Source organism: Ixodes scapularis, unplaced genomic scaffold (assembly GCF_016920785.2).
Source record: "Ixodes scapularis isolate PalLabHiFi unplaced genomic scaffold, ASM1692078v2 PGA_scaffold12__126_contigs__length_90152505, whole genome shotgun sequence".
Taxonomy (NCBI): Eukaryota; Metazoa; Arthropoda; class Arachnida; order Ixodida; family Ixodidae; genus Ixodes; species Ixodes scapularis.
Genome location: NW_024609838.1, coordinates 75671459 through 75689451, shown reverse-complemented (window position 1 = coordinate 75689451; position 17993 = coordinate 75671459). Strand labels below are relative to the sequence as shown.

The window sequence follows — 17993 nt, the reverse complement described above, 5'->3', positions numbered from 1 at the left end:
ATAGTTTGCGCCGCGGAGACATGATCGAGCCCAAAGGACTTAATATTTGGGCATACCTTTGGCCTGTTGGCACGCAGGTTCTCGAGATTCTCGGACAAAGAAATTCCGAGACACAAGCAGCGCTGTGTTTGTGTCTCTAATCTGCTTGACCCCGTGTATTTTTTTTTTAGCTCTGTTTTATTTTGTTACTCAAAGAGATGTTGGCCAGATTTACAACGACACGTTCATCCCGGAGACAAGATTCCATGTTCTCTGGATAACTCTGTCTGGTTTTGATCCAGTCTTGAGACTAATCAACCAATTTGCACGGCATGCTTTTGTGCTGATCATACTCCTTTAAAGTGTTGGGATTCCAATACAGAACGTGTCTCATACACACCATGCACGCTTATTTTTTACTTTCATATTATTTTATGTTTTGTGTTTTTACTATTTTTTCCCTCTAAACTTGGCGTAGAAATGGGATTTTTGTATTATTTCTTTTAATCATTTTGTTGACCACCTTACATCAGGCGACGTGACGTCGATTTCTTCGCTAAATTTAGCAGGGGAAATTGACGTCACTGGATTGGTATGTCGGTCACATATCGTCAACTGCCCCACTAAATTTAGCGTAGAAAATGGATTATCTTTTCGGTCACGTGACATCAGGTGACATGACGTCGATTTCCTCCGCTAAACTTAGCGGGGAAACTGCATTGGGGTTTAGGTTACGTGACGTCACCACGACGTCAATTTACGCGCTAAATTTAGGGGGGAGCTGGATTGTGTACCGCACCTAGCGTGTCTCTCGTTCATGACGCTCGTTCATGACGATTGCTCATGACGCTCGTTCACGACGCTTGTTCATGGCGATTTCTTTCATAAAAACGACACATTAAACACATTGTATGTTAAAAAAACATTGCAACATAAATATATTTATATACTTTTTTTTTTCAGATGGCTCATTACATGAAAATTGTAAGCGATATTGTGGATGACAAAGCGGATTCTCTTAATGAACTTGGCCGATACCTGTGGAACAACCCCGAGACTGCTTTGAAAGAATTCAAGGCCCACAAACGAATTTCCGATTTCTTGGAATGTGAAGGTTTTACAGTACAGAAGAATTATATCTTACCAACAGCATTTCGAGCGGAGTTCGGGGGTAAAATATTTTGCTCTTATTATAATGTTGTTTAATATATTTATTATTGTTCCAACTTTTTTATTTCCGATTAATTCAATGATAATGTGTGTATGGCTTAAAAAAATAATATATTTAGTTTCCAAAAGCTGCTAGCCTGATGTAGGAATGTTCAAAGCTTCTTTCTGAAGGCTTTAAGGCAATATCAAATTAAAAAAAAAAAAGACGGCGGTGCTTTTGTTATTTATACTGATATTGTATACTGGAATGCCTCAGACGATAGATGCGTAATCGTCTCAAGCACGAAGGCCAACAAATAAAACACATATTTTACAAAACAAAAATATGCTTTTAACGTGAAACGTTTATAGGCTAGGTTTTCAGATTAAGTGCAGCCTAAAAAAGCGTAACCGGGAATTTTCCCGCTAAATTTAGCAGAAACATTTAGAGAGGAAACTGAATTTGTGTGTACAAGACATCGTCATAATTTTCCCACCTAAATTTAGCGGGCTATCGGGTGGAGAGGACTCAATGGGGTGGAAAAGAGTGGAGAGTCCTGGAGGAAGAGCGCGAGAAGAAATGCTTGGAGGTTAGTAGCGCTAAACCAAGAACGTTTCACGTTGCAGCACGATTGCAGGCCAATTTGCAATCTTTTTTTTTTTCTTTCAATAAAACCTATGTCCTTAACAAATCAATTATCAAGTATCAGATATTAGCAAGGAGGTATAGGCTATATTACAACTATGTGTGCTGGCACTTGAATTTGAATATAGTTAAATTATTGTTGTTTTTTTTTTGTTATTATGTGTTAAAAATGAAATGCGGTTACCGCTACACAAGGACGTTCGAAACAAGATGCAAAATAACTTGTCGTCCTGTCACTTTTATTCGAATTTACATGTCAGCTCTGAAGACTACTAAAGCGGTTTACACTAAAGTATATGCTTTCCTACGCTTATTTTCCACACAAATTTCAACTAGCACTGTTCTATTTTTTTAATCCCTCGTTTTCAGTGCGCCTTATTTACGTTTTTGTGAATGTTTATATAGTTTAAACCTCATCTGTTTGATAGTCATGAATTAGTATGGGTCATTAACATTGATAGTACCATCTACGTAATAAACATTGCAATTCCAAAAAATAAATTATTTTATCGTTCCAGGTATTCAACCAAAACTAAAACCACAATTCCTGAGTTCTCTAGCTTTGTATTTAAAAATGTCGACGTATATCACATTAACAATATTTAAGAAAACAAATTTCTGAGAAGGCCCGATGCATAAAACCTTCTTGACTGCGTACTTAATAAATTGATCACAGAAATATATAAAAAAAGAAGTTAATATTGCATTGCATCGGTTCATACATTTTTGAACTTTTACCTTATAATTGACAGTGTGGATAGAGGAATCGTTACCAAGTTAGAGGAAGAGTATCACAAAGAAATATTTTAACAGTTCAAAAATGCAACGATGAGCGTAAAAAAACACAGACAAGCCGGTGCACTAAAGGGGAAGTCCAAACAGGAGACAGCAGACGACGCGCACGGCACCTACTCTGTCCTGTTTGCAGAGCGTGCGCGCATTTTCGGTGAGGACATCAACCACGCAAACGGCACGGCTTTCCTACTCGCCTTTTCTATGTCGTCTGCTCCCCTCTCTTGTTTTCTGGAGATTGGGGACCGACGACAATAACGCAGGCCTCGACCAAAGCCAGCAGGGCGTGTGAGTGGCCGTACGGACCCACGTGGTGAGCAGGCGTCTTTGGAAAGCCTCTGTACAAAGACGCAAGAAGAGCGAAACCTTCCCCACGAAAAAGAAAAGAAGAAAAAGACGTGCCAAAGCAGACGGCCTATTGGAGGAAAACCTCCACTTCGGGTACAGCAAATGCTGTGTCCGCAGAAAACGTGTCCTGATAACGAGCCCTTCACTCCATTAAAACTGGCTGGTTGTCCGTAACTGACAACTAAATATTTATTAAGAAACACCCAAGGAAAAAAACCGCGAAGTCACCATAGTGTCCAAACGTACCCAAGTAGGCTATCTCTTTTTTTTTTTGTGTGTGTGTGTGTGCAAGTAAAGAGAATTTGGGCGTACGCATCCGTTTTTACCCTGCTTATTTATCTTATATTCCTCTATGGTCGTTGGCAGGTGAAGCAATGAAACTTTGGTTGGGTGCAGGGCTGGGCAGTATCGTGATGCAAATGTATCGCGATAGTAACTTTGAGAGACTTTCGAATATCTGTATGTGTGTATAGAGATACATTTGAAAAAAATGCATTAGTATCTCAGTAGTGAAATATGTTTACAATGTATCGCTTGTATTGCGATACTTTGCCAGACTTAGGCATCTCGTTACATTTGTTGCACTTTTTAAGATAAATTTAAAACATAAAAACATCGACTTGGTGTAAGTTGCTTCAGAATTTATAATATGAACCCGCCTTATAACATTTAGGGTTCGGAGTTTTCGGTTTAAACCGATAAAAAAAAACGATAAAAGTACGCCGAATCCATTTTCGGAAATTCGGCTTTAACCGAAAAAAAAATAAGTTTGTAGGTTCGGCGTTTTCGGTTTAAACCGATGAAAAAACGACAAAAGTATGTTTTTAGGGCCTCGTCGAAGGGGGGGCGGGGGGGGGGGGGGGGGAGAGGGGGCTTTGTAAGGTTCGACATTGTGTGACGTCTTCGTGATTGCCCTCTTCCAAGGTTCAACATGCAACAAAAAAGGTCTTGGATTGGCCTTCGCGGGACATCTGTGTCCTATCTGTGATCGGGCTTAGTGTGTCAAGTTTCCGGTCCTAAATAAACAGTTCAGATGTGGGCTACTATAAGGTTTTATCGCTTCATGCACTTAAGGGGACATCGGGGAAAGTCGTTAATACCTTTCTTAGCATCCTCCCTCAAACTTCTCTGTGGTTGAGAACATAAATACAATGAATTTGTTTTGCCATTCCGCTGGTTCCTGTACGGTCATCAACTCAGACGGTCACGTCGTCAGAAGGGGAAGGAAAAAGAAGCGCGCTGAAGATTATGCCCGCGAATTCCGCGATTTTGAGGTGTGTTCTGACGGAAATCGCAGCGAAGACCATTCTTTGAGTGATCAAAAATATGAAAGCTACTAGGATCATCTGTTCCGATGATGTTTCTTTCATATTCACCGAAACAAAAACACAGTAAACTTTTCAAAAATATATATACACCGAAAGAAACCAAAACTTGAATTTTAAAATTAACACCGAAAAAAGTACGCCGAATTTTGAAAAAAAAAAAATAAAAACCGAAAGCGCAGAACCCTAAACATAATCAATCTCAGTCACCAACATAAAAAAAAGCTGTAGTGTAAAGAAGGTTACTTGCAAGAATAACAAAATCAGCTCCTCTTACAAAGCCCTCCACTCTTTCCAATTGAGCAGAGCGAACAGCGTAAAGGAGTTGATAGGAGAAAAGATATACGGCTCTGTTGTCGAATCTCCTCACACTATGGGCGACTCAGAAGCATATAAGATGACAGTTGGAGATGTTCCCTCACAGCAAAACTGGGTTCATTTCGGGCAGAAGCCTTTTGTCAAGCATGGTACGTGGTCTTTACCGTTCTGTAACTATGTGGTTCAACGGGGGTGACACGTCTTAGGCATTAACCATAAATAAAGAGTTCGAGCTAGGGGTAGTGCATAAAATAGCACAAAAAGAGGGACACAAGCATAACTTACCATTCGCAATCGCTACGAACTACACCCTGCTTACGTAACACCCTACAGGGAATAAAGGTCTGTCTATAGGTATCTGTATCCGTATTCCAGAATACTTTCTCGCTTATTTTGCGGAAGTATCTCAGGAATATCCCGTTGCATAAAAGACAAACGTATCTCAGAACCTGTATTTTGGGCCTTAAAACACATGTATCACAGGATTTGTATTCCCGAATAATTTTTGGAGTACCTCTGCGCATCCCTGGTTGGTTGTAGTTGGTTCATACCATTTCAAAGGTTAAAAGCACGAACTGAACCACGAACGAAACAAGAAACACGTACTACAAGGACAGGAGTCACTTACAAATGACTTTATTGAAAAAAAAAACATTCACTCAGCCAGATTGTCGTTCACCATACCGATAACAGGCCATAAACCGTTAACACATCGGCAATCTTATATGAAGCCATCTGAATAAGACAATTCATTATCCAGCAGAAAAACAGACGGCATGCTCGCACACTTTTCACCCGCTTTTTTAATAAAAAAATTAAGTTTCAACGATTTCTCTCTCCCAGTTTTCATTCGCTCTGTTCACAAACTTCGTGAAATCTAAAAGCGGTTCGCAACCGCAACGCTTACGGCTCGTTCACAAAGTTGCGCTCGACTACGACCGACTGAGATAAGACCGGTTTTCATGCGAAAGCATGGAGCAAGCTGACGTCATCAGCTTTGAAGGCAAACGGCAGCTAAACTCCCCTCTCCCAATGGAGCGAACTGAAGCAACACCTCCTAGAAGACAAGGCGGTAGCGCTCTTCTCGTGACGTCGCAAGGGAAGGCTATCGGGGACGCGCGTCGAAGCGAAGGCAACGCGCGTGGATCGACCGTCGTAACGCGTTTTTAGTCACATACGCGTGTCATATTAGCTAAAATGAAAGGTGCACATAGCAACGGGTCTAGAAAACATTTTATTACACGAGCAAAATATTACGCCGCTAAATAATCGGTACGAAATGGCACGAGGTATGCGTATAAGACGTCTATAGAAAAATGTGATTGAGTCATGCAATTATTGTTGTAGGAATGCATATTTTATACAGAAATACTTCGACAAAATGGCGAGACACGCAGTGATTTGGAAACAGCAAAACAGAACAGTTAAAAATCAGGTAGACGTATACAGTCAACGCGGACAAGGCAAGTGTTTCTCACGATCATGTAAGCGACGTTATTGCGTGCAGTCACTGAATTCTTGCATCATACCCCGGCCACATGGCAAAATTAATGTAATTTCGATCGAATGACATTATGGGGTCGACAAATCCGCTTGCGGCGCTGGTATAATCACTCAAGACCGCGAGCTGATTAAATCCTATATGACTGAATGAAAATATATTAACTTTTCCGTGTGGCAGGTGTACTAAACGTACTACTTAGTCTATAATTTACCTCTCCCTATGGGCTCGAGCTGCCTTAGAACAAAACATAACTTATTTTGTATATAATAATACTATTACCTTAATAGTTAAGATTCTAGTATAAACGCGGTAAAGGCAATACAATAACCTTACTATAAATAAACACAGAACCACAAACAACACACTTTCAATAATCACACAAACTTCTTGTGTGATTAAATAGACACTGTCTATTTACAAATGTCGACGCAACTGCATACGAATAACGACAAAGAACAAAATTGCAATCTATCATGCGATTTAAAACAAAAACGATTGCAGCATTTTACTTGCGTCCTACATGACCAAGAAAGCCCGTAAATAAGTTGTTTCTCACCTGTCGATCGTATCCATACGTCCCACAATATTCGTGACGAACACATTTGAACACGAAGCCAAAGAAGCCTCTCTCTGTCGAGAGAGGTCTATTGATTAATCGACCAGAGTCTTCGTTGGCTAGTTGTCATACGTCACTCAAACCGTAGCCAGGACTTGTTTCACGAATCCACGTAAATGCCGTAGTATCCAAGCGAACACAAAAAAAAAAAAAAAAAAAAAAAACCTACCCGAGACTACGGTGATGACAGAAATACGACGGGAAACAAGTCTCAAAAGTACCACACATGACAGCAGCGGCGACGAAAGGCTTAACGTTGTCGACCCATCTCTTGCTGGTGTGCGCTTCCTGCGACAACGACTGGATTTCTTTTCGGTTTGCTTCCCTTCTGAGATGTCTCAGCGTTCCTTTTCAGACAGTCAGCAGCACACACACAACGTAAATTTACCAGAATCGGAGCCATGTGGCATCGGCAGCATGCAACGTTGGCAGCATCGCAGCCGGTCCTTTCGAAAAGTGTGGGGTGCTGCGGAACTGCACGTAGTCCCGCGATTACGGGGATACTCATAAATATAAATTTGGTACTCTCAACCTTGGTAGCGCGTTGTATATTACGTTTATATTATATATATATAATAAATTGTACAAGACTGCGCCTTTAAAACGTATATTAATGGCGAATAAACGCGCATGAACGAACACCACCGCGCCGCTCGTCAAGGAACATTTTTTTTCACGTCGATAGCGTATTCTCACGTAGTTGCGCCATGGACTTCCTTCCTCCACCATTGTGACGTAACCTCTCAGAGCGCTATGGCCTTGTCTTCTAGGAGGTGTTGACTGAAGCCGCGATCTAACGGCTCTCAGCTTTGAAGCCGCGCAAAAAAAGCCGAGCCAAACGGCAGGTAAATTCCCCTCTCCGAGTGAAGCCAAAATCTGATGGATGGGGCTCCCAATGGCTGGCGCGCGTGTCACGGTTTCAAGGAACGAGGCTCCCATTGGCCGAGGCGCGTCAGTTTCAAGGAGAGCCACCCCGTGGCGCTACGAGCCCGCGCCAGAGCGCGTCGGGAAAAGGAAGCGTTTGGCTGGCGGGGCCTTCCAGAGAGGGCCGGCTCGAGCATACCCCGGAGCGCGGCGCTTCGACTTCACGGGAACGCGCGCAAGAGCGACGTTCATGCTTTTGCATTCACAACTCATAAGAAGTGCTTAGGTGGGCCTCGAGCCTTTTTAAGCCTTCTGTAACGGCATATGACCGCTCCGCATCTGGTCGTGAGCCGTCCTACGAGGCTTGAAAATCGGTCTTGTCTTAGTCGGTCGGAGTTAAACGGAAGTGTGTGAACGGGCCTTTACAATGCCCCGAGAGATGCCCCCCCCCCCCTCCCTTCAAATCGTTATGTACAGCGAGTCTGTACTCCCTCGCTCTATCATTAAAACGACGTCCCGCCTGTCCGACATAAACACGACCCGAACTGAAAGGAATTTCGTACGCTACAGTGGTCTACAAAATTCCTTTCAGTTGTGGTCGTATTTATAAAAAGTGGTCTGCGAAATTCCTTTCAGTCGGCGTCGTGTTTTTATCGGACAGACGGGACGTCGTTTTAATGGCGGGACGGGGGAGTACAGGCTTGCTGTACATAACATAGCGGGAAGGAAACGGGGGGGGGGGGGGGGGGGGGGCATTGTAAGCGTCGCAGTTGCGAACCATTTTTAGATTCTGCGAAGTTTGTTAAAAGAACGAACGAAAGGAGGGAAAGAGAAATCGTTGAAGGTCTTTTATAAACAAAAATACGGACCCTTAAGACTGCTTACGTGTAGGAATCCGAAAGCATTCGTACACGCAGCGCATTCCTACAAACAGCGCGCCCCGCTGTCCTCCGCAGAGGCAGGCCAGGGAGCAAGAGGCGTACGAAATAAATAAGCGGGGGAAAACAAACCTACTTAACCAAACTTCCATTTATTTGCACAAAAAAAAGGTAGCCTTTTTGGCCGCGTTAGTGGTAGTTTGGTAATTTACTTCGTTTTTTTTTTTCAACAAATATTTAGTTGTTTGTTCAGCGATCGTCCTGTGTACTGAACAGAATAGCTTGCTGGGCTGGTTGGTTGAACGACATATTAGAAAACAGCGCAAAAAGGACGGGACACAAAGTAGAAGAAGGACACGTATATGTGTCCTTCTACTTTGTCTCCTACTTCTACTCAGCGTATGTCCTGTGTCCTTCTTCTACTCTGTGTCCCGTTATTTTTGCGCTGTTTTTTAATAGAGAGTTTTAGCAGATCGTTCCGATACCTCCGATAGCCCCGATAACGATACTATGCATGCACAAGGGAGGCGGTGGCGGAGTATCGGGTATCGTTATCGGAGTCATGGGAACGATCTACGAAAACTCTCTAATATCTTGTCCTGTGTACTTCTTCCCTCCCGTCTTTATTGTTTTGCGCGCTGTTTATTGCTTGAAGATGGACCAACTCGCCCGCATCGACACTCTAATTCTTTAGGCATGTGTTCCTTCTGAGAGCGAAATGCGGATCCGTTGGAATGGATCTATGGTAGCTACAGTCATGTGACAGCTTAAGAAAGGCAGGGCGAGTCTTGTTATCGCTCCGCTGCGGCATTAGTCGATACGAAGAACGAAAGCATAATAAGGCGGGCCTTTTTATTAGGCGGTCACTGACCAAAATGTCCAACTAAAATGACAAGTTTATCTTTGCGTCACGTTGCTACGGCAGCGACAAAGCCAAACCTTGATTTTCGCGCCCGCGTTAATAAGCTATGAAGCGTAGAAAGCTGAAACTCCGTATGAATGTAACACTATACAGTGAGAGAACGCGAATGTTTTGGAAAATGACGTTACCTGCAAGAAACAGTAATACAACATTTCTATATGAGCCGACGCCCACCTAAGCCCAGCATTGGTCAAACCAAGAAATGACATTGTAGGTGTCTGTCGCATTTAGTTTTGCAAAAATAAAGTTACCAGAGCGAATTTTCTTTAATGCTTATGTTTTTTTTTGTTTTTTTACGGAAAACAATTAGCAGATGCTCATAATGGCATGCCACGTTTTGTACGGGGAATATGAGGTCTAGGTGGACTTCTGCTCATGAAAGTTTTGATTCACTGTTTTACCTTTCATACAGGTAACGTAATGTTCTTACATTTTCGTATTCTATACGTATAAAAACCCAAAACTCCTTGTAAATCGGCCGCTAGCGGCCGATTTATACGGAGTTTTAGATTTTTGTGATGCGTATTGTATTTACACGGGACAAAAAAAACAGGGTTTTACTTTTTCTACCGTACTTCGTGCAGTCAGTGTCGGGGGACTTCCATTTACTTTACAAGCATTTTTCCCAATGACCAGGAAAAGGACCAGTGGTCGTTTTCATGTGCGAATATGATGCCCTTCCTGAAATCGGACATGCCTGCGGCCACAACCTGATCGCCGAGTGTGCGGTGGCTGCCGGCATTGGTGTGATGCAAGTGCTTCAAGAAAATTCATCGCTCACTGGAAAAGTGCGTGCACTGTATGAAATTTTGCTTCCCCGTGTCTGACTTTGTGTTTTATTACAGCGGAGCTGTTAAGGTCTAGTTTCCCAAGGATCGTGTTTCCCGCAAAGAAATGAAGACACCAAACTCTGGACACCTACCGCCATCTGTGAGCGACGGCGGCAAGCCACGTATCTGGTTGCCGCCGTCGCTTATAGATGGAGGCAGCCTTTTTTTTGCGGCCGGCCATTACTTTCAATTGTACAACTCCGCTGGTCTTCCTTCGCCGCCAGAGTGGAAAGGCTGAACGTTTTTGAGTCTCCTAGTTAATTATAGACGTACAAAAAAAAATGTTGCATAGAAAACCGATTTATCCAGCTTAGCTACTCTTCGGCTGTCTGTTCTGAAATATCAAGCAGAAGTTAATATCTGGGTATCGTCCCTGAAGAAATTAGCTCAGAGTAGAACTGATTAGAAGTGTCCTCCACGTGCTGTCTGCGCGCCCATCGGCGTCGTTCTCGTGGTTCCTGGCACATGCCTCAGTCGCACCCACGGTGTGTTCGCACTTCTACACTACTCCATCTCAAGGAAGCGAAAGTGTGCAGGCGGGCTGGTTGGGAAACATCATAATCTAAACCCTGAAACAAGAAGAAATGAAATAAAGGACAAGGCGACACCTTTGGTGTCGTCGGTATTTTATTTCTGCTTGTCGCGGTGTTTATATTATGATGTCTCTCTCAAGGTTTCATTATTATTAATATTAGCGCTACATTTCTTATAATGCGTTCGCTCTTCTCAACAACTTCCCACGTTCCCTTAAAGCCAAGAGGTTTTTTTTTCTTATGTGGTCTAACTCGTTCTCACTTACGCACACACAAAATCCCAGCCAACGTCGCAGTTGGCTTGGATTTTATAGACCCTTTCAGGGAGTGCATTACACAAGGTAAAATCACTCGTGTTAGTGAGAAAAAAAGTAAGCGGGAACAATATAAAGAAAAGGTGACGCAAGATAGCTACATGGGCAGATAAAACCGAACAAAACCGATGTACACACTGTAAGAACACTTGTTGACTATGAAGCAGCAGGGAGCATGGTTTAGCTCAGCTGCTTTTTGAAGTGAATTTGGTTAGATAAAGAAACAACGCTGTGGGGAAGGTCATTTTACTTTTTAGCTGCGCGCGGAAAAAATGAAGCGGACGAGGTTCCTTTTTTTTTGTCTTTGGGCGCACTACACTAAATTGATGACTTGTCCGATAGCGGTTATGTGGAGATGGGCTGATATATTATGCGTTTGGTTGAAAATGATAATAGAACTTGTGAAACAGTGATAGTGTAAAAAAACCTTTGTCTAAATGATAGATCATCTAAATCTACACGCTCGTAAACCCGTGACACGTCTTTCGTATAAATAATTAAAGAACATGAACCTGACTGCGCCATTTTCAACTTCTTCTTGTTGATGACTAACGTAACTCTGGCATGGGTCGCATATATTGATCACGGCAGCATACTCTAGCTTTGGTCGAATGAACGTTTTGTAGGCTGCACGTTATAGGTTCGATGGTGCGAATCTGAGGTAATATTTAACTCAGACTGCGTTTACCGATTACATTCGGTAAACGTCATGTTTACGTAACGTTTACCGACTACATTCGAAGATGACGTGGTTAACATGAATGCCTAAGATAGGTTGCCATAGAAGTGTACCCCTGACTATTCATAACTCGATGCTGATGGAGTGATGGTCCCATTGAGAGCATTGCTATACGTCCGTGGGTTTAAAGGCCATTGAATGAAACTATAACGTACACTGATTAATTTTTAAAGACATTTGCCAGAGGTGGCCCCATGTATGAACGGTGTTGAGATCATTTTGAAGTAATGCCCGATCTGTCTTATTAGTAATGTCACGATACACATCACAATCGTCGGGAAACAGGCGGATATGGGAGGAAATAGAAGGCAAGTCACTAATATAAATCAGGAAAAGAATCGGGCCTAAGACCGTGCCCTCGAGCACGCCGGAGGAGACGGGTGCGTAATGAGAGGAGCAGTTATCAATGTGTACAAACTGTTTCCGATCTTGCAAGAAATTGCCAATCCAGGTTATTGGCCCGTTCACACTCTTGCGACCGAGTACGACTGAGAGAGAGACGAGATCTCTTAAAACTTCTTAAATGTTTTTAGAATAAGGGAACACACTGGCATGGTGGCGCCATCTATTCGGTGACCCTGGAACTGCATTTCACAAGAGCGAAGGTTTTGCGGGATTTCCGAGGTCAAATGTGCGTAATACTCATAGAAAGGCTCGTTTATAACATTGACAAAAGTTTTTCGAGCCAAAAAAGAAAGGATAATGCGCGAGAAATAAAAAAAAAAAATATATGCCGGACCGCCGAGTTTACACTGCTTCCCAATAGATGGCGCCAGTGTGTTCTCTGGTTTAAGAAGTTTTAAGGAACCAAGGTTTAAGAGGTCGCAAGAGTGTGAACGGGCCTTAAGCTAAGTTACGAATGTTTAAACATTAGATGTCGATGGGGAACCTTGTCAAATGCTTTTAGCGAAATCTAGGAAAATGACGTCTGTTTGAATATTGTTACCGAGGTTGATATGCAAATTATGGGTAAGTTGCGTTTCGCATGAAAACCCTTTCCTGGATTCATGTTGCGACAAATAACAAAAATTACTAGTTTCCAAAAAAAAACGCGCCGGATGGGAGTAGATGATATGTTCCATAATTTTGGATGATACGCAAGTTGTACTACAGGTTTGACTTGAGGTAGTTCGTGCATAATTGAATAGGATCAGCTGAACAATTACAAATTAGAAAAACCCTGAGATGAAAAGACATACACCGCGCTGACTCTCAACTTGCTTCCTTTAATATAGGGTGATCCAGGTCACCAGGCTCGATCTAAAATAGACCGTTAAAATCGACGCCTGCACGTAGCAATCTAAACTTTTCGTCAAAGGTCTATTTCCCAGGTCGGGTTTTCTTGTAAAATTACAAAACTTAGCTCTCTTTCTTTAAAAAATAAGGCTAAGAATTTTGCCATTGTCTACGGCGGGCAGCGACGCAGACGATAGGTGCCCTGTAGCGGGGTGTGTTTGGCGTTAGCATGACCTTTAGAAACGCCATACACGTTCCCCTATGGGAAACGCTGACGCTGACCTCTTCACTTTTTTCTTTAGACTTTCTCTTTTGCTTCCTCTATTTTTTGCTGCCTCTTTATGGCCTTGTTATGGGGTGAGTGTTAGCGTTTCCCAAAGCGGGTTACTTGTGTGGCGTCTTTTAAGGGTTATGCTAACGGATTCAACAAGAGTCCTCCACTGGATGCTCCTGTAATATTTGAAAACCTTTTCTGTACTCTCTGCCTGTCAGAGTGCGTCGACGCCCTTAGATACGGTCCTCCCATATCACTCGTGGAAAGAACCGCATCTATACCTGTCGGAGAAGTAACTGCAACCATACCACTCGTGGAGTGAGCCACATCCATCGCTTTAACTACACACACACACAACAGCCCATGCACCGCTACTACGGAAACCCAGAGCGAAGAACAACCGCCGACGGCAGAGCGGCAATTGTGCATGTGGGCACGGTGGTGTCACAAGGGTGGGATGTGGAGGGTGAACCGCCCCAGGTGCAGCGCTCAGGGGTGCAGCTGGGCAGGGAAAGGCGGGCCACGAGAGGGGAGGGGAGGGGGATCGAGGTGGGCTGCCGCCCACCTCGTGCCGATGACCCTAGTGAAGCCACTGTGCTCTCATTCCACCGCGCCGCGGCACAACAGCCCCTTGATAACAAAGCCGTAGTGCTGAATGAGATGGCGTCATGAGAAAAGGCAAACGCTTCCCAGATTGGACACGACGATTACGTTTACGTTTGGCTCAAACTTTGACTCAAAGCCGAGCGTAGACGCGGCACTCTTTTCCGATCTGTGTCCTGCGTTCGTTTTCTCATATGACGCGATCTTATTGAGTACTAAGGCTTTGTTATCAAGGGGGTGTTGCGCGGCGCCTCCTCCTCTCCGGCTCCGCGCCAGCTGTGCGCGTGATTGTGACGAAACCAAAGGACTCGTTTTGACGAAAACCCGGCGGTGTCTTTCAGTTTGTCAGCTACGGGGAGAGAGAGAGAAGGAAGGGGAGAGTTTGGCGTGTGCTGACGTCAGCGCTTCGGACCAATGGGAGCGTTGTACGCGTTACCCTCTCTCCCTCCTCCTCCCTCTCTCTCTGTAGCTGGTGAACGAAAGACACCGCCGGGATATCGCCAAAATGAGCGTTCTAATGCTAGCGCATTAAAAAAATAGTGTTGTATTTTTGGTATCATGTATGTAAACGTTCTCTATTTGGTGATACAAGTCCCATGATTGAGCTGATCCCGACATCGTAGCCTTCCTAATGCACGCATCTTTTTATTATTCAAGCGCTTTAGTTTGGTGTTAAACCATGTTGGAGATGAATTACTTTGTATGCCTATCGATGGTATTTGTTGCTCGACAAGTTGCCGTATTTTATTTGCGAAGATTTTACTTTTTTGTTAACAAAAAATTCCCAAAATCCTTTTCAAACAATGCAAGGAAAGTACACTCCCCCCCCCCCCCCCCCCCCCTCCATCCCATTCCGCGTTACTATAATCACAATTTTCGTAGAGTTATAGGTGGCGCGAAAGAGGAAAGTTATAGATGGAGTGAATTACTTTGTGATCAGAGTGATTTCGCGAAGAATTGTGATAGATGTTAAGCTATCAGGCTCAGATGTCAAGATCAGATCGAGTATGTTGGATGAATGCGTTGTAGTTCTAGCGGCCCATTGACGACCTGCGAGAATTGAAATTATGACAAACGTCAATGAATCCAAGACATTTTGGTTGGGTAGGCGGCTGATAGTATCGATACATCTGACCACTGAATACCTGAATGGTTCAAGTCTCCAAAGAGCAAAAACTTGGACGAAGGAAATTTGTTAGTAAAAAGTTTAGGCACTCATTGACGTATGATGGGAAGAATATGTCACTGCTAGGAGGGCGGCAGCATACCCCAACGAGGATGGCGGAAGTAGCATAGATGCAACGTAACCAGAAAATTTCAAGGAAGATGGCATATATTGATAAGGGTGCAGGCGATATGCTCTTTAACTATTAACCCCCCCCCCTCCCCTTCTCACAACCCCTACTGATTGTTCTGTCTATACGGAAAAGTTTGTTTCCGGAAGAACCCGGAAGTTCCTCTGCATCGTCAATACAAGAGAAATGCCATGTTCCTGTGAGGACGACATTGCAACAGTCTGTAGAGGAAATTAGACTACATACTTTTTCGGGTTTCGGAATAATGCTTCGAATAGTAGTAATAAGAAAAGATAGGTTGAGGGGGCTCTGGTTTGTAGTCGCCTTAACAGTAGTTGAGAATTGAGGTACTGATAATTTTTGCTATTGATTGAACTTTTTAACTTGAGTCAAAAATATAATGCGAGTTTCCAATGGCGAGGTGATTGTACCGGAGTTGAAAAGAGGTGGTGTGAGCAAGCAAAATATATGATTTGTCTGCGGGCCAGATGGGTTTTAGGTGAAAAGTTTTCACTCACGCTCTAATGAGTGCTCTTATATCTGAATCCCTTTGACGGAATATGTTTTCTTATTTTGAAGGATGCAAATAAGATGATTACAGGTCTATTATTTCCTTGACAAAGTTTGCCAATGCAATGAGAGCGCTCGATAGAGTTTGGATCAATCTGTATATCAAGAGGCCGAGAGCAGTGTTTAGCAATAAGGTGCTCCCATTCCTTCCAAGGTTCAAAGAATGATATTGTTTCGACAAGATCGATTTTCAGCATCAGCAACACGCGCCGTCAAATCTGCAAGTTTGTGTGCAGTCTTGACAGTCATCGAATTGATACTGCGAACATCATCACGGAAAGCAGGAAGGGTGCAAGGCTCTGATTTTGCTGGAGCCATCGTATTTGAGAGGTCACAGTTTCTTTCCGTTCGTCACCAATATGCCAGTTTCAATTGATTGAAGTTTTATAATCAGAGCGTCTTGTCCAGCGTCAATTTTAGCTGAAGCCGCAAGGACTTTGAAAAAAAAAAGCGCGGTACACTGGGAACTAGTACTGCGGGTCGTACGAGTTTCGCTGTAGAGTCCGAGATTTTTTTTTTTTTTTTCAAGATGATCAGGTTAGTTAATTACTTCAGAGCATTCGAAAACAATTTCAACACAGCACCCTGGGCTCGGCAGCTGTACTAAACAAACATTTTAATTTATTTTTTGCAAACAAAGTGATAGAAGTACGCACGTGCAGAGCAAAGACGAGCGGGCTGTGAGCGAACCGTATCGTAGCGCAGCCACCAAGCCCAAGCAGCGGTCCGTGCTGCGCTGCGGCTAATACGTGTTCCTGGTGTGACGTAAAAAATGACGCTCTTTTGAACGATGACTGGTAGGTGGCCGGTGCTTCAGCAGGAAACTTGGCATGTGCGTTGTCGTTCCAAAGATTGTCGCAGCATCTGGCCCTTGCTTGATGCTGAAAGACAAGGGCGTTTGTTAACTGTGCCTCCGAGCAGGAGACAGAAGCGAGTAATACCTGCAGAGCAAAGACGAGCGGGCTGTGAGCGAACCGCATGATGGTGCAGCCACCAAGCCCAAGCCAAAGTTCCTCTGCAAATAAATGCTCTCGCATTTAAAACAGGTTGTTCTTCAAACCCCCGAACGACTCCCTAAAATAATAGCAGCAATAGCGCATAAAAGACAACGACAAAAAAGGAGGAGACACACAGACGGACGGACAAGGGGGCTGACCAGTGTATAGAGATCAGTGGTGCTGACCATGCTGACTTAAAACTTATGTTTCTTCTTTCTCTCCTTTGGCTAAAGTAACAACGTTATACCGAAAAAAAAATATCCCTGAAATTTGCGCACATCCTATCGGCCATTTCGCCTAATAATCTATATCTTGCCAGACAGAAACACGAAGGGGCCGCTGACACATCAGTCATCGAACCACGCTATCCTTTCAGCCTAAAAAAAGAGATTCCTATGAGCGGATCGCCACTCCGCGCCAATATAGTGCATTTTGTGAAATATGGATGACTGTTTAAACTACGTTCTATGCAATATAGGACTATTGGAATAGAGCTCGCTGTCAAATGTTATTTACTCTCTCTCTACTATTCAGGTTGTTGTCCTCGGTACGCCAGCTGAAGAGGCGCAACAGGGAAAAGTGGACCTCCTGCGAGGAGGAGCCTTCGATGATGCGGACATCGCATTGATGGCACACCCGTCACGGACCAACTCTGCGTATGCCTCAACATATGCCCTTTTGCAGGTAATATACGGTTACACTAATTGGAGATCCCATCGGTGGATTGGGAGCGGTATCTTATCGGGCGCACAAGCGCGCGCTCGCATCTTGACTGCACTGAAGGCGCGAGCATGGAGTGCTTTTGTATCACTCCAGATCCACCAAGAGAATTCTTCTTAAGACGGGTTCGCACGTGACCAACACCACCTAGAATAGTCAAAGCCTGTGCACTAGCGTTTCGACGTCATCAAAGTGAGATCGAGCACAGACGCTGATTGGATACGACCGCTGCGTCAGTGTTCGACCGGCCCTCGTGCCCAGTCAATGCGTAGTCGGGCTCGGAGAAAATTTTTGAGTGGTCGTAATACTAGAATAATGACATTCAATCGATGAAAAGGGGGTAGTTCACAGGCCTTCCCTATATGATTCATCACACAAACATCTATAGTGCTGAAAAGATAAACTCTCCAGCCTGGCTTACTTTTGTTTTCAAGAAAGAGTTGAAATCTGGACCGATTGAACTGTTTTCGTTTGAAACAGATGACACTCATGTTAAGAAACAAACAAAAAAAAACTCATATCGTTGATAATATATTGATA

General features: G+C 43.6%; 1 protein-coding gene across 1 annotated transcript in view; it reads left to right on the top strand.

The window, feature by feature from the left end:
* Nucleotides 1-942: 942 nt before the first annotated feature.
* LOC8027855 (peptidase M20 domain-containing protein 2) overlaps nucleotides 943-17993 on the top strand; it is a 32785-nt gene continuing 15734 nt past the window's right edge. Inside the window, exons 1-3 of the mRNA XM_040501926.2 lie at nucleotides 943-1150; nucleotides 9978-10129; nucleotides 17268-17417. Coding sequence (XP_040357860.2) covers nucleotides 943-1150; nucleotides 9978-10129; nucleotides 17268-17417 — 510 coding nt within the window. The remainder of the gene's footprint in view (nucleotides 1151-9977; nucleotides 10130-17267; nucleotides 17418-17993) is intronic.